At 48.0% G+C, this 22,452-nt stretch overlaps 1 protein-coding gene across 5 annotated transcripts in view; it reads right to left on the bottom strand.

Moving 5' to 3' along the window:
• Positions 1-22,452, bottom strand: part of LOC119168643 (cytochrome P450 3A16) — a 291,485-nt gene that overhangs the window by 203,053 nt on the left and 65,980 nt on the right. For all 5 annotated transcript variants that reach the window (XM_075890905.1, XM_075890902.1, XM_075890901.1 and 2 more), the window contains one exon: positions 1,526-1,622. In XM_075890905.1, coding sequence (XP_075747020.1) covers positions 1,526-1,622 — 97 coding nt within the window. The remainder of the gene's footprint in view (positions 1-1,525; positions 1,623-22,452) is intronic.

The following is a 22,452-nucleotide window of genomic DNA, read 5'->3' as shown; positions in this document are numbered from 1 at the left end:
TACCTTGCGCACGACTGGTCCACTGAATTTCGAGGAAAGAACACTTGAGTGCCAAACAGTAAGTGTATTGGCTGGCGTAACCTATAATTAAGGGAATAAAAACCTTCGTAAAAACCCCATTTATAAACACCAGGCGTGTACAAGCTTCGCTTGGCACCTTCTGTACAGTTAAAATGGGCGGTATTTTTTTTAAGGAATGGATCACCTTTCACAGGGAAAGATGTTACAAAAACGCTAGAACTCTTTTGTAAAAAAATGCCGCGGAAAAGCTTCATCTAACTAAAGTTTCCTTTAAAATTTCTAAAGTTCATTCCCAGGAGTCTTAGATTTCGCTAATTGCTGTAAATTACAGATCACCACGTTTATCCCGCATCCTACGAGGAAGTAGTCAAACAGGCCCTAACATAGTTCGCAAGCTTCGTTGTTGATATGCACTGAACTGATAACTTCAGAGGATTAAGCTTCAGCGCCTTCAGTAAAAGTGCTTCAATATCATCCGTGTTTACCATTAAAGGTAGAACTGTGACGTGAACATTGACTAGTGTACACTTTGATGCCTTTATTGTGATATGTAGGCAACACTCAGAGAAGCGATACGGTGATCTACTTGCTTTTTTTCCAAGCTAGAACGTTTTTTGAATGAGTGGAAAGCAAAACGCAAAGTGCTCTTTCGTGATCAATGCTGTACGATATGCTTGAACTCAGCGGCCGAGAGCATATTCACGGCACGAACTCTTTAGGCATCCATCATTTTGACTGTCCTTTACATCATTTGTCCCCGTAAAATATGTCACGATAACAGTGTTATCCTCGTGTGCAATACTTAATAATAAAATCTTCGGTTTTACGTCGCAAAACTACGTTATGATTATGATAAACGCCGTAGCAGAGCCTTCTGGACGTTTTGTCTGTCTGGTGCTCTGTAACGTGCGGTTATGTCGCGGAGTACACGTGACGCTACCGTTTCGGCTCCATTTAATGCGACCGCTGCAGCCGGGATCGAACCCAATACCCTCGTGTCAGCATCAAAGCACCATAGCCACTTCTCCTCCATGGCAGACTGTTTGTACTGCTTTTTTGGTGCACTTCGAAGGCCAAAATACGGCCAACGGGTGCTGCGCGCTCCGTTGAGACGCTATCAAGGGAGTGTAGTATCTCTTTAACGAAGATCCGAGCGTAAGAAACGAATGTGGCTCGAAAACACTAATGGCGCAATTTACGTTGAAGCAAACTGCCGGAAAAAGACATCCACTCTTAATGTACCTAATGCATTTTTGAACAAACCATATTTTGTGTACTCTGACACTTTTCTGGCAGAACTGTGTAAAGACGACTATAGAGTGTGCAAAAGCGAGAGGTCTGTGTACGACTTGAACAATTGCGAGGCTGCTGCATTCTTCCTTCGCCGCAAGGAAATGCGGGCTTGCAGGTCGACGACCAGGGATGTGATGGACACTTAACATAGAAGTTTATCCTAATATCTAAGAATAAAGAATGCATCCAGAGATCGAACAGCATTACTTACCTCTGTATTGGGAAATGAGGCGAAATTCCTGATCATGATTTCCTTCAGCAGCAGGGGGTCAGCGACCATAAGTGTAGGAGTGAACATGGTGAATGTGCTGCGCATACAAGAAGAAATGCTGCGTTGCTGGATCGTGAATTTGTAGGCACAACTAAACCTATGAAAACTCCACTGTTTTTAGTGTCTGGCTAATCAGACTACACCAGTGTGTTCACACCCAAATATAGCACTTTGCAACTGAATACACAATTATAGGGCAATAATGCAATCTTCAAGAGAAGCAATGTACTGCTAACGTCAAATAAAACCCGAAAAGAGAATTAATAATGGTATATCTACTCATCACCATGGAGAAGAGACTGCATATGCGCAGTGCTGCCTAACCGGATGCGCCAGCCTGGCAGTGGTCATGTTTGAAAGGGAATTGTCGCAGCTGTTGAGGTTTCACGTGACTCCAATAATGCCTGCCTGGATGGCGATGGTGTAGTCGAACACCAATCGCCTTGACGACGCCAGCAAGAAGCCATTAACGTGTCCTTGTTTACAGATTTATTTCACCGAGGAGTGAGTTTACAATTTACAGACAACATTTATGCAGAACCTTGTGCAGGTTTATGCTGTTTACCAAGAAGGTAATTGGCGAGCATGTACTCTAAATACGTGGCCACTTCATGGTCCCGGCAAGTCCATAGATCATCACGCTTCGAACGGTCACACAGCGCTATGTGAAAATCTGAAATGAGGCTAACAATACTCAAAGAAAGCGACGGGGGAGGGGGGAGCTAAGCGTTTCTTTAGTAGTAAAAGCCACGTAAAGAACGAAGGATAATTATTTACGTTGCAGTGCGGGAAGAACGTGGAAAAGCTTAAGACACACTCACGATGGGGCACCGTGCAGCAACCTGTGGCCGGTAGTGTGTGCACCCTAACCTTTTCGTGTTTTAGCCACGCTGCGACACACTGAACCAGTGTTGATTAGCAGAGTTATTTGCACAAACGCTAGTTGCAACGATTTACTTGATATTACACAAAACACTCCTGGAGCATGCAGCGGATACCCGCACTATGCACGCGCAGTAGCCACCAACTAGGCGTGGGCAATGGCGAAGGCCATTGTCGAGTTGGCAAGGGTACGCATGTCCTGATGTTGTGTCTTAGTGGAGTTTCATCCCTTAGGAACGGCAACAATCACTTAAGAAGGACAAATTGCTCTCTGAAAGCTGAACTGTTGTTAATACACAAGTGCGATACATTTTGAAATACATCTTGAAAGACACTTTGAAATTGGGGACGTTATGCTCAGAAATTTTTGCGTGAAATTTATAATCCTATTATTCAACATTGGTTTTCACCACTAATATTGAATTAAAAATTGCGACATTCATGACTTATATAAACCTCAAAGTGCACTTTCTCAACCCAAACTTAGTAAAGGAGATCAAGGCACCGTTCCCACCTCTCAATATTTACTAACTCTTGCCTCACTGGTTTCGAAACGCTGAGAACTCGTTCACAACGGGAATATGAACTGCGCTAAGAAGAGAACCAATTACGTTGGATATTCATGTGAAAGAGCATTGACACCATGGTTGAAATAGATATTCTAGGCTAATGAACTCATGAGTTGACTCACTCGCAATCTTTCAGACTCAAATTACGCCGTTAGGGAGTAAGTCCAGTTGAGTAACGTTTTGCTATTACGTTAATTAGTTATATTGCGTTCATTGGCGCAAGAGCGACTCAGGCTAAGCTGTGCCACTTTTTCTGATGTGTGTCTGAGTGAGTACGACCCAAGAAAACTTTTGAGTCTTATTCCAAGTGAGTCCGAAATGAAAAAAAAAAGATTTCACGAGGGATGAGTGAGCGAGATTCACAAGTTTGTGCCGACCTGTGCTTGATACTTTTTCCCTCAAGCTTTCAAGATTCTCAACGGTCGGCAGCTCCCGAAGTGACCTCCGTGCTTAGTTTTGCTGTGTGCACGAATTTGGACAGTCAGAGTTACATCATAGCACCCGTGGCTTTCCAGAGTCCACTCGTTTGTGAGAGGCATTTTGTTGCAGCATCGACGAAAACGGCTGTCAAGCTGTGAAATAGTAGACGTCATTGTCAAGGCTTAAAGTACATATGTAAGTCCAACATAAACGAATACTAGTATGAAAGTGATTCCAATTGGCTTTGTTTATGGGGCATTCGAAAACCTGTGGTATATATTTATTTTATGTAGATGTGCTCAGAACTACGGGAATTTGTCACTTTTACAACGTTTACTGATGACTTTCCACTGGAGTAGAGGCATAAGCGATGAAGATAATATGCGTAGGTCTATGGAAGAATACGTGCTAGCGAGGCTGTACTGAGTTGGTTCTTTTTATACAGAAGACACGCCCAGTAGGAGAGAATGATTTCAATCACCCGATCTCGAGCTACACATTGAGAGTTGCCTCATAGCCTGATATGTCTCTTTTAAGACTCCAAGAAAGAGAAGGTTCGCGAACGTCCTAAATTGACAAGCGTAAATTACGTTTTTGTAGCTGATAACTCAGAAGTATGTAAAAAGTGCGAACTCTGATCAGTTTTTTGAAAAGGGTCGCTAAAAAAGTCACTGCCTGAAGGAACGTATGGAGTTGAGTGTGCATGCGATCCCTTCATTGAATAATGGCTGTACCTCCAGATCATATCAAGGCACCTTTGCGGTTCTTTTGGAAAATAATGTAGCTACGAAGTTCGCGTGCGTGCGTGTGTGTGTAGCACACACAGAACATATGATGATCACTCGTGTAAAAGCTCTTGGACATCGTCAATGTTCCTGAGATGGCCCCTTGACGTTCCACTGTAAAACTTGTGTGTTCATGATTAAAGTGATATAGTGATGCTTGTATAAATAATAAGTGGCTCTTTAGGCTGGAAGCTAGAATTAAAGTAACAGGGCCATCTTCGGGCCTCATATCTGCTTTTTTTACTTTCTCGGCAAGTTCCGAAGAGCTACGCCGATTTTTCGACACCAGGGGCACCACTGTGTGCATTGTCTCCTCGGAAGCACTAGATACCCGCGCATGTGATTGGGGATTCGAGTTTTAGCCTCGCCTGGTGAGATGAGGCTTTGATACCCCAGGACCCTTCAGTCTCCAATCTACATGCAAGTAGATGGAGTAGACAACCACCACTACCCACCACAACCACCCCAGCCGAACGAGAGGCGAGGTTTCGCGTGACGTTGCCCTCTGCCGCAACGCATCATCGTATCTTGCCAAACAATGGCGAGACAATTCTTGCTTTTTTCAAGATGAAGTGCTCCTTCACTTTCAAAGAATAAAAACTAGCGTGAATATGCGACACGATTCCCGTCACAGTTCACGCAGTGCGTCAATTATTTGTAGACGCCGGACATGTGGCCCGAGCCTTAACATCGTGCTCGATTTAAGACACTAATATAATCACAATATTGCCAATAACGACACCTGTGAGAGCCGTAGTCATATATTCGAAATTGGAAGCAACGACAGGGGTTAGATATGTACGGCTTCATGGCAGCCTCATATACCCGGTTTGAATGGTTTCCAGCGGATCACTTGAAAGAAACGTGAGTATTAGATGCTTTTTTGGCATTTACTTTTTCTTTCTTCTGATCTTATTTCGTGGTAAGTTAGTCACATTCTCTTTATTCCTTCCGGTAGTTCAGTTTCGGTGAGGTCAAGCGAATCTGTCACAAGCAACCCAGCGAGCTGAGCTCAGACTTGTGCGGTTTAACACTCATTGGTGTAGCGCCAAAAGTTGCAAGACAGTTCAGCTTTTCGAATTAGTTTTTCTCTCGAACCTGTAAAAGTAGAGCCTCCACTTGCAATTTTGGTAACCTTGTGGCCAGCACCGAGAGTTTTTTAGAAACCTGGCAACTGAAGTAGGCTTCTAGCTTGTTTATCACTCTTCTCGCATTGTATATTATGGAGTGCGGGAATAAGTCTATTGGCTAGTTGTGAAAAATTAGTCTTCATTGCGTACTCACTTTGTGACGACATGATGACTTAGCAGGGGAAATGCTGTGTACAAGCTCACTGTATTTTTCCGGCAGCGTTGGCGGCCACACACCACGAGCCCAAACAGGAGACGCTACTTAGAGGATGCTGAAAGCTTGCGGATGCCAGCCATACAACGCTATTATAACCCAAGGCTATTTGCACAGGCCTAACCAGAGCCGCCAAGAATTTGTTAAGTAAAAGGAAAATAGAAGTAAACAGCAATAATAAAAAGTGAGAGAGATAGACGACGATGAGAGAACAGAGACAGAAAAAGGCGACTGCCAATTTCGCCTGGGTGGGTCAGCAAAGGGATGCCGTCTACGTGACGCAGGGGTCAAAGGGGTGCGTTGGCTCTGCCGAGAAGCCTTAATGATCTAATCACTGTGTTTGCTCAACCCCCATAATCTCCATTTCCCCGGACTCGGGTGATCCATGCATGACTAGGTGTGGGAGGAGATCGATACACCACATCCATTAGCACAGCTCCGTGGTGTCGCCACAGAGGCTGCGGGGCATTATCTGGGCCACGTCAAAGTTTCACTCCTACCTATATGTCAGGGGCTTCAAAGTTGTGAGCGACAACTACGCCTTGTGTTTGCTAAACTTCATGCACTATTCAGGTCGTTTTCTGCAATGGAGTTTGAAATTGGTAGCATAAGGCAATACCATCATTCAAAAGTCCAGCAGAAAACACTCCGACGCCGACAGCCTGTCTCGTGCCACCGTCGACCTACCACCGCACGACGGCCAGCATGGTGACTACTTCTTGGGAAGGATAAGTGCCGACAATTTCACTGAATAACAGTGAACAGAACCATAACTTAGAGGCCCAATAGAATACCTCTAGCGCAAGACTGGCCTTGTTCCAAGGTATTCGAGTGGGCAAGTGCCTCGTTTATCATTTAAAATGTGCTTCTCTAAAACAAGCACTTGTCACCCTTTTCAGCCAAGTACCTTCTTGTGCTGCCTTCAGAACTGCGCTTAGAAGCCCTCCTGTCCCTGCACGATGATCCGACGGTGAAACAAGTCGGTGGTTCTAGCACGCTTGCGAGGGAATGTACTACTGACTAGGAGTTACCACCTACGTCACTCGCTAGCGAGAAAATTCCTGGACTGTCAGCGACAGAAGTCTTCACTGACAAGGCCTGCGGAAGTTCTGCAGTGAATGGAACCACCAGCAAATCGGCATTTACTTTGTCTTTATCTCGGTGTATACACCGCCACATAAATCCATGGAGCCCACCTTGGTGCTTGTGGAACGGGCACTGGCCTGGTTGCGGACACGAAACATAGTAGCTGGCATTGCGAACGCAAAACACAGTGCTTGGGGTGCACAGGCGTCCAACCCCCGCGGATCCCGTCTGGCAGAGTTCGCGTCTGTGGCCAGTCTGATCCCAATAAATGACTCGGCGTTCATTACCACGTACGAGAACAAGTATAGTATGAGTTGGATAGACGTCATCCTCGCTACGTCTTCAGTGGTTGCCGCCGGTCGTTCGTGGCGGGTGCGAGGAGACGTCACCTACTCGGAACATTTTTATGACGAAGTAGCAATCGGCCTGAACACGGCGACTCGGAATAAACGGCTAGCGCAATATGCGCGTGAACAGCTGCCCGAGACCCTGAGCTGGGAGCCGTGGTTTGACCGGGTGACTGGCGCGCAGCTGCAGTCGGCCGACACACTGGAGCTTGTCGTGACTCAGTTCTACCACCTTTTCGATGCAGACCGCCGTAAGCACCTGCGACCTGCCCATCGAACGAGGCGGGGCAACTCCTGGCGGACGTCGGAATTGGCGCAGGAGAGGAAGTGCGTGAACGCCATGTGACACCACATCCAAAGGTGCAAGTACGATGCTCTGCACGTCCTCTTTCGGGCGCAGTACAGCGCGAGCTTAGCCGCCTTCTACCGTTACACCACTCGCGCCAGGAAGGGCTGCTTGAGGGACTTTGCGCCCAATGTGTGCGGCAGTCGATCTTCTTTGCGCTCTACAAGAAGGTGTTCGGGAGACGGCGCACTGACCACGTTTTCCCACCACTTCTGCGAGTGAATAGGACGCACACATCGACACATTTAGAAGCGGTGGCCTTATTATTGAAGACTCATGTTGCGGTGGATGACCCCGCATTCGATCACCCCGAGCATGAGACCATTCGTCGGCAGGCTCATGCCCTGTATCGGACACGAGAACAGGACGTTCCCTTCTCTCAGGCAGAGCTCGAGGTGGTTGTACGTCAAATGCGCGACCGGTCGGCCCCCGGTCTGAATGACATTGCGCCGCCTATAGAGAAAGGTTTGGTTCAAAACCGGGCAGGTTTTTTTCTGTGGTTGTTTAACGCTTCACTTTCAATTGCAGTGGCGCCAGGGACGCATAAATTCCATTCGTAAGCCCAGTCAACCATCTGAGTTCACGACATCATATCGACCCATCTGTGTAAATTCCGTCTTGGGCAAGGTTCACGAGCGCCATTGAATGGCAAGCTATACTCCTGCTTGCACCAGAGTGCATGCATTCATCCCCGCCAGTACGGCCTCACACACGGCAGGAGTGCGGTATTGGCTCTACACCAGCTTCACGAATGCCTCCTTCGACTCAAGGTCAAGCGGACCCCTGCGGTGTTGATGTCGTTCGACTTCCAGGGAGCGTTCGACACCATCTGGCACCCGCTATGCTACAGTTCTTCCGCGACCATCGGCTGCCATCGCAGCTCTTCCATCTCATCCGCTCCTTTCTGACGGGCCGTGCCGTCGTGTTGAAGTCGCACACCGGGCAGGTAGAGGCGCATTCCTCGCTGGGTAGTCCCCAAGGCTCGCCTTTTTCGCCGCTCCTGCGGAACGTCGTCATCCGCGGCCTCTTGTCACTTCCAATGCCCGAAGGAGTAATGGTACATGCGTATGCCGATGAGACTATCGTCACCATTCCGGGAACTACGCGCCAGGACCTTGGGGACAGGGCTCCGAGGTGTTGCGATGGGTGGAGCACTGGATGGTTACGTCAAAAGTAAAGCCAAGCCAGGATAAGACGTATTGCGTGTTGTTCTCCGAACGAGAGGACGGGGTGGAGCCCATTCTTCCTTCCATTCGTGCGGACGGCTCTCGGAAGAGTCTTCAATTTGTTGACAAGCTCCGGGTCTTGGGCACCGTTTTCGATCACCGCATCTCCTTTGCCCATGCTGACCATCTGCGCGACTAGGTGAATTACCTGGCGTCGAAAGTGGTTGTCCTTAAAAATATGGCAGGCACCCTCCGGCCAGATGGAATTCGACGGCTTTACAGACAAGTTATGCTGCCGGCTATTACGTACGCCTCGGTTATTTGGGGCCTAAGCGACCCGACGGCCGTCTGAAAAACCGCCTCGTATCCGTTCAACGTTCGGCCTTGTTGGCATTGACAGGCGCTTATCGCACGACTCGAATGGCAGCGTTGCAGGTCCTCCTGCACGCTCTCCCGATCGAGATTGAACTGAGTCTCCTTAATAAGGACTTCGCCCTCCTGCAGCTACAGCGCGCCATCACGCGGGACAGGCAGGTAATGGACCCCCGGCAGCTGGCTCTGCCGCAGCACAAATTGTCCTTTTACCCGGCTAAGACCCCCTGCGTGCAGAACGTGTCTCGCCTTTTGGTGTCCGAGGCCCGGGAAATGGCAAGGAATCCGGGCATCCATGTTTATATGGGCGGTGCGTAGCCGCCCACTTCTGCCACAGCTGCGTATATAATGTTCGGGAGGGCAACCTCTATCGTCGCGACCGGTCGTTTCTGGGTGCTGGACGCCTCGACTGCCTACTGCACAGAGGTAGGGGCTCTTACCAAGGCCCTTCAGTACCTGAGGTCGAGCCTTTCTTGTCAAACTGGTCACATTTACACCGACTGCCTGTCCGTTTTGCAGGCACTGGTCAGTCCGCAGTGCCTCGATCCACGTATCGTGCGCATACGTGAGCTAATTAGACAGATCTCTTCGGCCCAATCCCATCAAGTATTTCATGTCCCGGGACACGGAGGCGTATTTGGCAATGAGCTCACTGACTTCGCAGCATTAAGGGCGTGCCAGATAGGGCTCCGTCGTCAGGCTCACCTCTCTGTCCGCTAGGTCAAACTGCGCCTCAGGCGGGCGCTATTTGTCATTTAGGCTTCAAAGTGGCGTAAATACTATACAAACACTAAACTGGCCCGATGGGTTCGAGAAGTCACGAGTCTGCCATAGTTTTTTCCCCTAGTCGTCGCCACATTACTCACGGGAGATGGTCGTTTTCCACATTATTTTCACCGTTTCGGAATAATGAGGGAACCGCTCTGCCCCTGCGGCAAGCTCTGCCTCTCACTTGACCACTATTACGAGGATTGCGATCTTAGCGCTACCATCGTAGACCGCCTGCGGCCTCGCGATACTCTTCGGGGTGGGGATCGTGCGGCCGTTCTGCTAAAACCGGGCGCTGCTTACCCTGGTCGTCACCACCATCAGCCTGTGAGAACGGCCAGTATTTGGAGACTCTTCTGAGATCGTTGGACTGCCCTACCCGTGGACTGTGCTCTCTGCGCCTGTACACGATCGGCATCACGTGAACGATGCGCTTGCATTGATGCGTTTTTAAAGTCTTTCTTGGGGACCTTCGACGGAAAAGTTCTGGTCTGTTTGTCTGTCTGTCTGTACTATTGTCTGTTTGTCCGCCCTAACGATATATTGATGTGTTTTTAAAGACGATAGTCTTTCTTGCGGACTGAATGCAGGAACAGCGCAACCTAGAAGTAGTGACTTCGTAACTACGGAAGCGAAAAAACAAGGACAGAAAAGAGCGCTGACTTTCAACAAAGATTTAATATTAGAGTGGTCTACATATAAAGGTGAAAAATGAGAAAAGTGGGCATGCGTAGAAGGGTGCAGGAACAGTCACTGCGATACAACGTCAGCAAAACTCTTGTCTCTTGTTGAATGGGCTGTAAAAACAAATACATATGTAACTTAAAAAAGATCTAGATACGCAAACTCCTTTTGCAACAACGCAACCGATGGGCAACTTACACATTTACCGTCAAACTAGTTTATTTGATAAGCTTCAATTATCTCACGCGTGGTCTGCGAGTTGTGCTTGCTTATTACCTCGCAATGCTCAAAAACTGGCACGCAGCCGCAGCCTCGGCAGTGGATTCCGAGGTGTCCTTGAACCACGTTGTGTACATTGTTATTGTGTTTTCTTAAACGGTCATTAAGACACCTTCAGGTTTGCCCTATGTATACCATTCAACACAAAAGCGGAATGAGATATACGACACCAATAACGCAAGGTACAAAGCGCGTTCTGAGTTTTACAGAACGCGCTTTCTAGAGGACCTTCCACGGAAAAGTTTCGGTCTGTTTGTCTGTCTGTCTGTACTATTGTCTGTTTGTCTGCCCTAACGATACCTTGAACGGCACCAAAAGGCCAACCTCATTCGCGGCGCCCACCAGTATTGCTCATGGTTTAGCTTTCATAGTTGTGTGATTGTCCATTAAAAAGCAAATATTGCGCATATCTGAGGCGCCATAACAACATGTCTATGTTTTGTATGTCTGCCTTTATACTACAAGAGGCACAAACAAGTAACTCTAAGGACTGGCGTTTAACGCGCTGCACTGACAGCGCAACGTGATGCTCAAGAAGGGGTTTCCAATGCTTTGCTACGACGGCACGGTGGTGGCACCTGCCCACCGCTTTGCATTCTACGCCTTATCACCTCCATGACTGGCGCACATCTTTGTCCGCGGTCGCGCAAGCCTTCGTTTTCGAAGATATCTGCCAGATGGCACTCGTGTATAACGTGCCAAGATGCGCTTATTCGCATCGTTACATGCTCGAGGCACGAACGCAGCGCCTTCAGAATACCATTCACCAAATTTCTTGCGCAGAACATCAAATAAACGTTTTGTTCACTCTCTCCAGACGCAAGACTATCTTCTTTCGAGGACATTTACAGTGTAACATGTAGATTCGGGGTAATTTTTTTCTTTCGCGTCTCGCTCTCATGTCATCATTCACTCCGGACTCATGGGCTCCCTACTTGCTCTCGCCATTGTCTCTCGCCATTGTCTCTCGTCTCTTTTCTTTTAGTCCTGATTGTTCATTGAAGGCATTACTACAAAAAAAATGCTCCACAATTATCTGCGCTCGCTGGCCAAATGCCTCTGCACGCTGCATTGTTACCGTTTGCCCCAACATTTTTCTTTTTCTAAGTGGCTTTGTCACACAATTTTCCGCTTTAGGTATAATTTAACCCCTTTTCATTTATTTTTATTTACTTTAAACCCGGTATGCCTAGGCAGAAACAGGTTTTTGTCAAACAATTATTTTTTATTTTTTTCTCAAACCTGGGAATGAAGTTTACTGAGGCCGTTCTCGACATCAGCTGTCGCAAGCAAGTGAATTATCGTAGCTACTGACTATCTCATCCACTACGCTGAAAAAAAGGTACTGCCCAATAGCAGGGCTGGCGAGGTAGCTAAATTCTCGTTAAAGACATTGTCTTGCATCAAGGTGCCGCAGAAGTCTTGATTGCGGACAGAGACATTGCCTTTACAGTGAAGCTAACCGTGGCAATCCTGAAATACAGGCGCACAAGCCACCGCCGAACAAGCACCAAGCGGCCACATACCAATGTCACCAAGCGTCTAAACGAGAGCAGCCGGTATGTTGGCCAGGTACGTCGAAGTATATACAAGACGTGGGGCGCCATACTTCCGTGCTTGACTTTCGCATAGAACGTAGTGGTGCAGGAGACGCCACAGATATTGACATACAAGTTGGTCTACGGAAGGAAAACGGCCACAACGCTTGAAGCCGCGCTGCGCATTGTCTCTGACAAAAAAACCTGGACGTCACGATCTATCTTCAGCACGCTGAAAAACCATGAACTCGCTCACTTGTGCATCAAAAATCAGTAGGCTACGGACAGCCGCCGTTACAATCTTCGACGAAGCTTCGTGAAATACCATGATGATGATGTTTGATGTTTTGCGGCGCAAGGGCCATTTCACGGCCAAAGAGCGCCAGTTCATCTTACTAAAATATGGACAATTATTGTGATAAGCGGCTGTATAAGGGCCATAAAATTCCTCGCGGTAAGGCGGGTAAAAACATACAAGTAATAATATCATGACCATGCCGTGAAAGGTGTGTGTGGTGTGAACAGGTGACAAAAGTTGGTGATAATGAAAAACGATGGGGGACATGTATGGCCTTAGCACAAGTACATCACTCGTTCACCCCCTTGCGTCCGAGGGCCGTGAGGCAAGTGCTTTCTTGTGTAGCCACCACAGCAAAAACCTCTCGGGAGAGGTCGTGCTACAAAATGCCCAGGTATATGATATGCAGACCATGAATTTCTTTTAAAAACGCTAATAATGATTTATGACTAAAAAGCGGTTCCCTACCGACGAACATTGCAGGGTGTAAAGGTATATGTTGTCGGTAGGGTACTGTTTGCACTGGATCAACACGTGAAGGACTGTTAATGCTTCACCACATCTGTCACACAATAGTGGATCACCACCGGACAAAAGATATGTGTGTCCTATCCTGAGTCTCGTCAGTATTACCTCTGTATGACGCGACTTTGATACTAGCAGTCAATGACCAAGGTGTGGCTTAATAATGTGTAGTTTGTTTTGTGTGCGTGTATCCCACTTGCTCTTCCAGTAGTCTCTGAGGTTTCGTTTGAGAGACGGCTTAAGATCAAGGGCCGGGATTGATATGGGTGTAGGGGCAGTGCTTTTGTGGACGGATGCAGCGAGCTGATCCGCCCTCACGTTGCCTTGGATCTCACGGTGCCCTGGCACCCAGCACACTACAACCTGTTGTTTGAGTGGGTAGAGTGTGCACAAAATAGAGTAAAGTGAGACAAGGACAGTTTTTTTTTGTTTTTCAAGAGTGTGCAGAGCCGTTACTACACTGAGGGAGTCCGTATATATTACTGCTTTTTTGTATTTGTAATTGCTTGATGTGTTTAGCCGCCACAAGTATCGCATAAGCTTCCGCTGTGAAGATACTTGTGCTTGGATGTAGAGGGCCAGCATCCGAAAAGCGTGGGCCGACAGCAGCGTAGGACACAGAGGAGTTAGACTTGGAGGCATCTGTAAATAACTCAGGACGTGTGTATTTGTGTTGTAGTTCGAGGAAGTGTGTTCGGATAAGGGCAATAGGCGCATACTTTGCAACTTCTAGAAAAGACATATCGCAGTCTATAGTCTGGCACTGCCACGGTGGCGGGTATGCTACAGGAGCCATTAAAGTGTGTTCAAGTGACACTCCAGTTTCCTCAGCTAGACCTTTCAGGCGAACTGAGAAAGGCTGCCTCATCGAAGGCCTGTTTTGAAACAAAATAGAGCTTGACAAATCATTAATAGTAGAGTATTAGGGGTGCTTCTTGTCTGCTTTCGCCTTAGGGAGATAAACAAAGGACATGTAAGTTCTCTGCAGATGAAGCGACCTTTTATTTGACTCAACGTAAAGGCTTTCTACGGGGCTGGTGCGAAAAGCACTCGTAGAAAGGCGGATGCCCAATTGGTGCACGGGGTCCAGCATCTTCAAAGCACTTTGAGTCGCAGACTGATAAACAACGGCCCCATAATCTAAGCGGGTGCGAATGAGGCTTCTATACAGGTTCATGAGACATTGCCTATCACTACCCCACGTAGTACATGACAACACTTTTATAACATTCATGGCTTTTAAACATTTTGTTTTTAAATACTTGATGTGCGGTACGAAGGTCAACTTGTTGTCCAAGATTAATCCTAAGAATTTATGCTCCACATCAACAGACAGACGCTGACTGTTGAGTTCAATGTCGGGTTCTGATTGCATGCCTCTCTTTCGGGAGAACAAGGCCCACGTGATTTTTTGTGGGTTCAGTCGGAATCCGTTTTCCTCTGCCCATTTGGAGACCTTGTTTAAACCTAACTGAACCTGCCGCTCACACATTGCCAGATTGCAAGATCTAAAGCCAAGCTGAACGTCATCGACATATGTACTATAAAACATAATTCGAGTGATGGACAAGCGCAAGGAATTCATTTTGATGAGAAAAAGTTTGCAGCTAAGTACACCACCTAGTGGCACGCCTGTTTCCTGGACAAATGTTTGGGAAAGAACCGTGCCCACTCGGACACGGAATGTCCGGTTTGACAGGTAACGTTCGATTATGTGAAACATTCTTCCGCGCACGCCAAGGTAGGACAGGTCTCTTAGAATTCCAAAACACCATGTTGTATTATAAGCCTTTTCGATATCGAGGAACACAGAGAGAAAATATTGTTTATGGACGAAGGCGTCTCTGATCTGTGCCTCAATACGAACAAGGTGGTCTGTGTGGATCTACTCTCACGGAACCCGCACTGAAATGGGTCGAGCAAATTGTTTGTTTCAAGAAAATGTACAAGTCGGCAGTTTATCATTTTTTCGAAGACTTTGCACAAGCAGCATGTAAGGGCAATAGGCCTATAACTATAAGCTAAAGAAGGGTCTTTGCCCGCTTTCAAAATGGGAATAATAATAGCCTCTTTCCAGGAGGTAGGGATAGTACCAGAAAACCAGATAGCATTGTACAAACAAAGCAAGAGTTTTCGCGTTTCGATTGGTATTTTTTTTAACATTTCATACACCACACGGTCAGAACCTGGGACAGAAGTACTGCAGGAGTTTAGAGATGTTCGGAGCTCAGCTAGACTGAAAGCTTGGTTATATGCCTCGTATCTAGTGCATTTGTGTTCGAGTTTCTGCTTTTATATTCTTCTTCTGTATTTTTGGAAAGTGTCAGTATAGTGGGACGAGCTGGACACCTGTTCGAAGTGTGCACCGAGGAAGTTTGCCTGATCTTCCAAGGTATCACCCTGACTGTTTACGAGTGGAAGTGTGTGTACTTGTTTTCCTGCTATCCTACCGAACATGTTCCAGACTTTAGCCTCCTATGTGTATGAATTGATCCCTGACAAAAACTGCCAGCTTTCTCTTCTGGCCTGCCGACGCGTTCTCCTGCCTTGAGACTTTATTTTCTTGAGGTGTCAAGATTTTCGGCTGTCGGTGAGTTCCGAAGCAACCTCCAAGCTCTGTTTTGCTGTTTGCGCGCGTTTCGGCATTCAGAGTTCCACCATGGCATACGCCGTTTTCCAGGGTGTCCATTTGTTTGTGGGATGCTTTTTGTTGCAGCATCAATCAAAAATGCTGTGAAGTAGTTGACGGCAACATCAATGTTCAAAGTACATAAGGCATTCCAACCTAGACGAGCGATGGTATAAAAATATTCCCAGTCGGCTCTCTTTATGAGCCACTTGGGAACACGTGGTGGGCACTCAGTTACTTTAGTTGTGCTCAAAACTACGGGGAAGTGGTCACTTCCGTACAGATTACTGACGACTTTCCACTGGAGTAGAGGCACAAGAGATGGAGATACTATGCTTAGGTCTCTGGAGGAGTAGGTGTTATTAGCGAGATAATAGGTTGGGTCTTTTCAATTTAGGAGAATCGCGCTCGACGAGAGAAGGAACTGTTCAATCAGTCGACCTCGCGCGTCATACCGAGAGTCACCCCATAGTCTGCTATGCGCATTAAAGTCTCCAAGGAGAAGTTTAGGCTCCGGAAGTTCATCAATTTAAGAGTGTAAATCGCGTTTTTGCAGCTGATAGCTAGGATGTATATAGTGCAGATTGTGGTCAGTTTATCAAAAAGAACCACACGAACAGCCACTGCCTCAAGGGATGTTTGGAGTTGTAAGTGTGTGCATGCAATTTCTTGATTCACTATGGTGGCAACACCTCCGGATGATGTCATGGCATCAACACGGTCCTTTCAGAAAATAACTTTATTTACGAAGAAAGTTGGTGTTTTTTTACTTGAGATGTGTTTCTTGTACACACAGCACTTTTGGTGAGTGATCGTATAAGAGTTCTTGGATGTCGTCAAGGTTTCTGAGAAGGCCCCTGCCGTTCCATTGTATAATTTGAGTGTTCATGGTTAATGTAAAATAGTGCTGTGTGTATGAAAAGCGAGTGGCTGTTTAGACAGGCAGTTTGAGTTCACTTAACAGGGCTGTCAGCAGGCCCTGTTATCTGCTTTTATGTTTTCTTGGCGCGCTCCAAGGAGCCACGCCGCTCTTTCGGCACCAAGGGTACCGACGTATCCATTGCCTCCTCGGAGGCACTGGATGCCCGCACGTGTGGGCTGTAAGTTCGAATTTCGGGCCTCGCCTGGTGAGCTGAGGCCTTCAGACCCGAGGACTCTGGAGTCTCCAATCTCTGTTTGGGAGTAGGCGGTGTAGCCTGGGCTACAGCCGCCTTGGGGGCAGGTGCCACAACCACCGGCTCGGTATGCGCGGGCCGAAGGAGTGGCGAGGGCTGGTGCGGCGGTGCCCCCTGACGGGCCGCATCAGCGTATGTAGGTCCATAGAATGGTGCTACTCTTCGCCGTGCTTCCTTAAATGAAATGTTTTCCTTCACCTTCAACGTAATTATTTCTTTTTTTTCCGGTATGTGCAGGAGCGTGAATATACGGCAAGGTTTCCTTTGCAGTTTACACAGTGTGGCGGTTGTTTGCAGTTCTCAGACACGTGGCCTAGGACTCCACATTGTTGACACGTCTGGCGACCTCGACAGGTTTAAGAGCTATGGCCATACCTCTGGCATTGGAAGCAATGGCGAGGGTTTGGTATGCACGGCCTGATAGAAGTCTTCGTGTACCCTGTTTGAATAGATTCTGCTAATTTACTGGATGCAAACGTGAGTATTAAGTGTTTTGTCGGTGTTTCCTTATTATCTCTTCTGATGATAATTCTCTTTACATTAGTGACATTTTGGCTCTTCCACCCCTCCAAAAGTTCAGTTTCGGTCAGTTCAAGTAGGTCTGCGTCAGATACCACTCCGCAAGTTATGTTCATAGATCTGTGTGATGTTACGGTTATCGGTACGTCACCAAATGTTGAGAGGCTGTCTAGCTTTACAAATTGTTCTTTGTCCCGAATTTCGAGGAGAAGGTCTCCGCTAGCCATTTTGGTTACTTTGTATCCTGCCACAAGAGTTTCAGTAAGAGACCTGGCAACTGCGAATGGAGATACGGTCCTGGCTTGCTTTCCAGTTTTCTCGCAGTGAATGACATAGTTTCTGTAACTTCTACAATTCCATTGCCATAATACGTATTTATTGTGTCTGTCCATGGCGGCAATTATTGCTGAAGAGGCGTCGGGTTCATAATAGCCGGCTCTAGTAGCGGAGGTTTGATGATTAGAAGTTGGGAAATGTTTCTTTTGGCTGGTTGAAAAAATTTATATCATCGGTGCGTACCCGCTTTAAGCAGGTACGATCAGACAGTAGGGAGAATGCTCCATGCATGCCTGTCTTATTTTTGCTCAGCAGCGTTGGTGGCCACCCACCACAGAGCCCAACGAGGGGACGCTACCAGTTTGCGGATGCTGAAACCTGCAGACGCCAGCCGTACGACGCCACTATAACCCAATGCGCCTAGGCCAAGGTAGGCTATTTGCACAGGGTTAACCTTAGCCGCCAGGAAGTTTGGAAGTAAACGGAAGAGACTAGAGGACAGGACAGATAAAAAGTGAGAGATAAAGACGAAGATGTAGGGAGAGAGAGATAAGAAAAGGCGACTGCCGATTTCCCCTGGGTGGGTCAGCCCAGGGGTGCCGTCTACGTGAAGCCGGGACCAAAGGGGTGTGTTGCCTCCACCGGGGGCCTTAAAGGTCCAATCACCCGTCGTCGAGTCAACCCCCACGATCCCCTTTTCCCGGGACACGGCAAAGCCTCGCACGGCTAGGTGTGGGAGGGAGCCAAAATCCCCCCATTAGCTCGGGTCTGTGGTGTCGCTCACACCAAACGCCTACTTGCGAAGGCGCCCCTGCGGGGGCGTGAAATACCAGCCCGGTCCCCACTTTCATGCGTGGACGCCAACACGCCAACGTGGATTGAGTGAAAAGCTTCTTCGGCGATCCTGCAGACTTTACAACGTGCTTCGACGTTTGGGCGCACAAGAATACGAGGCTGTTACGAATGGCATCGGGCACTCTCGACAGCGCCGTGCGCGGCCCTAGGTTGTGCATTTCGGGCAACTTGAACCGTTTCACGCGCGTTAGAGAGCCTGAGCACTGTACTTCCAACTTTCTTTACCTTTCTTGCTTGCACGTATTGCTTGTCTTACTTTGTTTCACTGCTGCGATTTCCACTATGCATTCCTCCACCCACCCCCCTTCTTATATTCTAAGCATGCGGCGATGTTTTTTCCTATAGTGGCAGTGTTGCATGCGTCATTTTGAGGTGATCTGTTAAACACCCCAGCACTGACGCACATCGCGCCCACTGACGCACATAGCGCCCACTGACGCACATCGCGCCCTGGTGTTTCAGAAGTTTCTCGTTTGTAGTAGACCATTTTTTGAGATTGTGAGAACACTCAAGAATATTACAGAGCTTGTGCCTCCATCAGTGATAAAACTGGAAAGTTCCACGCGTGATGTATAAAAGATGACATGTGTCAATGCTTAACAGTTAATTGTTCGACGGTTGACGCTCACTTCACCGCTATCAGTGCCAGTATGTATTTCTATAGTTTTGTTCTTCATTCACAGGCCACATTTCAGCCAAACAGACAGTTTAAACTTGTGCATATTGAATAATATTATTGTCAACGTCACCACTATCGCACAATATCATGCAGTATATAACGAAAATGCCCTGTTGAAAGCCTGAAAGAAGTCTTTTACAACTTCAAATGCTCTGGTTTTAATTTTCTCTTGCCACCCGAAAAATATACCTGAGTGCACAACAAAAACGGCAGGCTACCTTGGATTGTGCATCATAGCATAATGTCACGTAATACAAGAGGGAGAACACACACAATGATTTATTGAGGGCGAACTTGTGCCCAGAAAAGTAGCTATGTCATAAAGAGGCAGTTCAGCGCTCTGTCTCGTCTCTTCTGTCCCCTCCTGCCCTGTCGTTTGCGCTGGTAAGCACCTTTTATAATGTTATACCAACACGCCCAATCCCACTGTCTCACAAAGAAGAGTCTGCTAAAAGTGTTCCGCCTACGTGTCCCTTTCTGAACAACCACTCCTTCAGTCCTCCCGGCTCGTGCTCGTACACCAGAGGCATGCGCTGCTCTGCCCCAGATGCGTGAGCAGGCGCGAGGCACAGTAGACGCCCACATAGCGTCTCGTCGGTTGCGAGGCACTGCAGACGCCCACATAGCGTCCCATTGGTCCTCTTTGTAAAATAATTAGTAGGAGCAATTTCTGTGGCATTACTCCCCCTCCGAAATGCGCATCGTATCGATGCGTGAATTTGAAAGGTTAATAGTCGAGGGGGTAGATGTTTCATTCTCTTTCGTGGTATGGCTTCATGCGGACAACGTGGACGACCTCCGCATGGTTTTGCCGTTTCGAGCGCTCTTGTTCGTCAGGAATTACTTCATAAGTTAGGTCACTTAGCCAGCGAAGGACCTTGTATGAACCAAAGTACCGTCAAAGGAGCTTTTCTGACAGGCCGCGTCGTCGTATTGGTGTCCAGATCCATACTTGATCACCTGGCTGGTACTTGACTTCCCTGCGGCGCAGGTTGTAGTAGTCCGCATCCTTGAACTGTTGTTGACGTATTCGGAGCATTGCCAACTGGCGTGCTTCTTCACCTTTCTGCAGAAATTCGTCAATGTCAGATGGCTCGTAGTGGTCATTGTCGACTGGAAGCATGGCGTCGAGAGTTGAATTGGCTATGCGACCAGAGACAAGCAGAAATGGGGTGACGCGGGTGGTCTCTTGGAGGGCCGTATTATAGGTGAACGTTGCGTAAATCAGGATGGATCGGGAGCTGCCACCATACCGACACTCCAACGGACACTATCACAACTCACGCACCTCGTCAAGAGGATCGAGAATCAACGAAACGGACTCAAAGAGCACGACACGCTACGTATAATGCAAGCTCTGTTCACCAGCCGCATTACGTATGGCACGCCGTACCTAAATTTGAAAACCGCTGAAATTGAAAAACTTGATATCTTGATAAGAAAGGCCACTAAAGTAGCCCTGGGACTTCCGCCAATGGCCTCTACCACACGTCTCCTAAAGATGGGCGTCCACAACACGTGGCAAGAGCTCATTGAAGCGCATAGAAATAGTCAGCTGGAGAGGCTCAAGCTTACGCCCACGGGGAGGTCGGTGCTCCGGTACCTCAACTACAGCGACACGTTCATCGCCGATGCAGACCGGAAAAAGCGCATCCCGCTGTACATTAGAGAGTCGCTGTCCATCGCACCTATTCCACGCAACATGCATTCTACTTTCCACAAAAGTAGACGCAAGGCTAGGGCTAACGCTATTCGACGAAAGTTCAAGCAAGAGCCGGACGCCCGCTACACTGACGCAGCCAAGTATCCGCATAGAAACGCGTACGCTGTCACCGTCGTCGATTCTCAAGGCCGAGAATTAGCGTCAGCCACGTTCAACGCACTCAATTCAGACACCACAGAAGAATAGGCAATCGCTCTAGCAACCACAACATGTACAGATGCCGCGGTGATTTTCACCGACTCACAAGCCGCCTGCAGGAATTTTGCTAAGGGCCGTATCTCAGCCAATGCCATCAATATTTTGAAACGGTGAAGCACTCCACTCCCATACCCTTGTGTATTATGGGTGCCAGGACACCAGGGTCTGCAGGGAAATGAAGCGGCCCACGCCGCTGCCCGCGAGCACGTCAGCCGGGCTGCCTCCTGCCCACAGGACATTCGACCCATCGTTGAAGAGACGGAAGTTGTTCAAAACACCTACTAGTCGTTACTCCAGCATTACAGGCTGGAGCGACGAGTATACCCTCCACCACACGCAAAACTTACAAAAGAGGAAAGCGTAATACTGAGACGCCTGCAAAGCAGCGCATACACACATGGGGCCCTAATGCACCGTCTCTACCCAACGAGATATAGCTCCATTTGTCCGCTTTGCAACGTACCGGACACCCCGGCGCACTTGCTTCTTGCATGCCAGTGTATTGCCAGATGTAATCTGCAACAACACACGACTGATAACGAAGCAGGACGGACGAACGAAGACCTAACCGAAACGTGGAAGGCGAAGCTCGCCCTTGAGAACCTGGAAGAGCAACAACAACTCGTCGCCAGGGCCAAGAGGGCAGTAGAAGCCAGAGGGTTCCTGGACTAAGGAGCCCTACCACCTCAGGGTGACATCGGGCATTGCTCGGAACACTGTTTCAAAATAAACGTTTACTTCTCTTTCTCTCTTGCGTAAGGCAGAATTTCAGCCCACGTTTTACGCTCCAAGTCCACGTACATCGACAGCATGTCAGCGATTGTGCGATTTAGGCGTTCCGTTAACCCATTCGTTTGGGGATGGTACGCAGTGCTTTTTGTATGGCTGGTCTTCGTCATTATCATCAAACATAGCATCAACTCTGACGTGAACGCTGTTCTTTGGTCGGTGATTACTACCTTTGGGGCGCCATGTCGAAGAACTATGCTGTGCACGAAAAACTTGGCTACTTGAGCTGCCGTTCCTCGCTCAAAGCAGCCGGCTTCAGCATACCGCGTTAAGTAGTCGGTGGCGACAACGATCCATCTCTTGCCAGATGATGACATTGGGAAGGGTCCAAGAAGATCCATTCCAACTTGTTCAAATGGTGTAGCAGGCGGTTCTATGGGCTGGGGCAGGCCGGTCGTCTTCAGTGGTGGTCTTTTGCGCCTTTGACACTCGCGAGATTTCTTCACATATTGCTGCACGTACGCCAGCAGCTTGGGCCAGTAATACTTCTGATGAATTCTGGCAAATGTCCGGCTGACGCCGAAGTGACCAGACGATAGTTCATCATGACAAGCTTCTAGGATTTCGGGTCTCATTGCTAACGGAACGACGAGTAAGAACTTCTCTTTGTTATGC

This window comes from Rhipicephalus microplus, chromosome 3 (assembly GCF_043290135.1).
Source record: "Rhipicephalus microplus isolate Deutch F79 chromosome 3, USDA_Rmic, whole genome shotgun sequence".
In the NCBI taxonomy this organism is placed as follows: Eukaryota; Metazoa; Arthropoda; class Arachnida; order Ixodida; family Ixodidae; genus Rhipicephalus; species Rhipicephalus microplus.
This window is presented reverse-complemented; position numbering and strand designations above follow the sequence as displayed.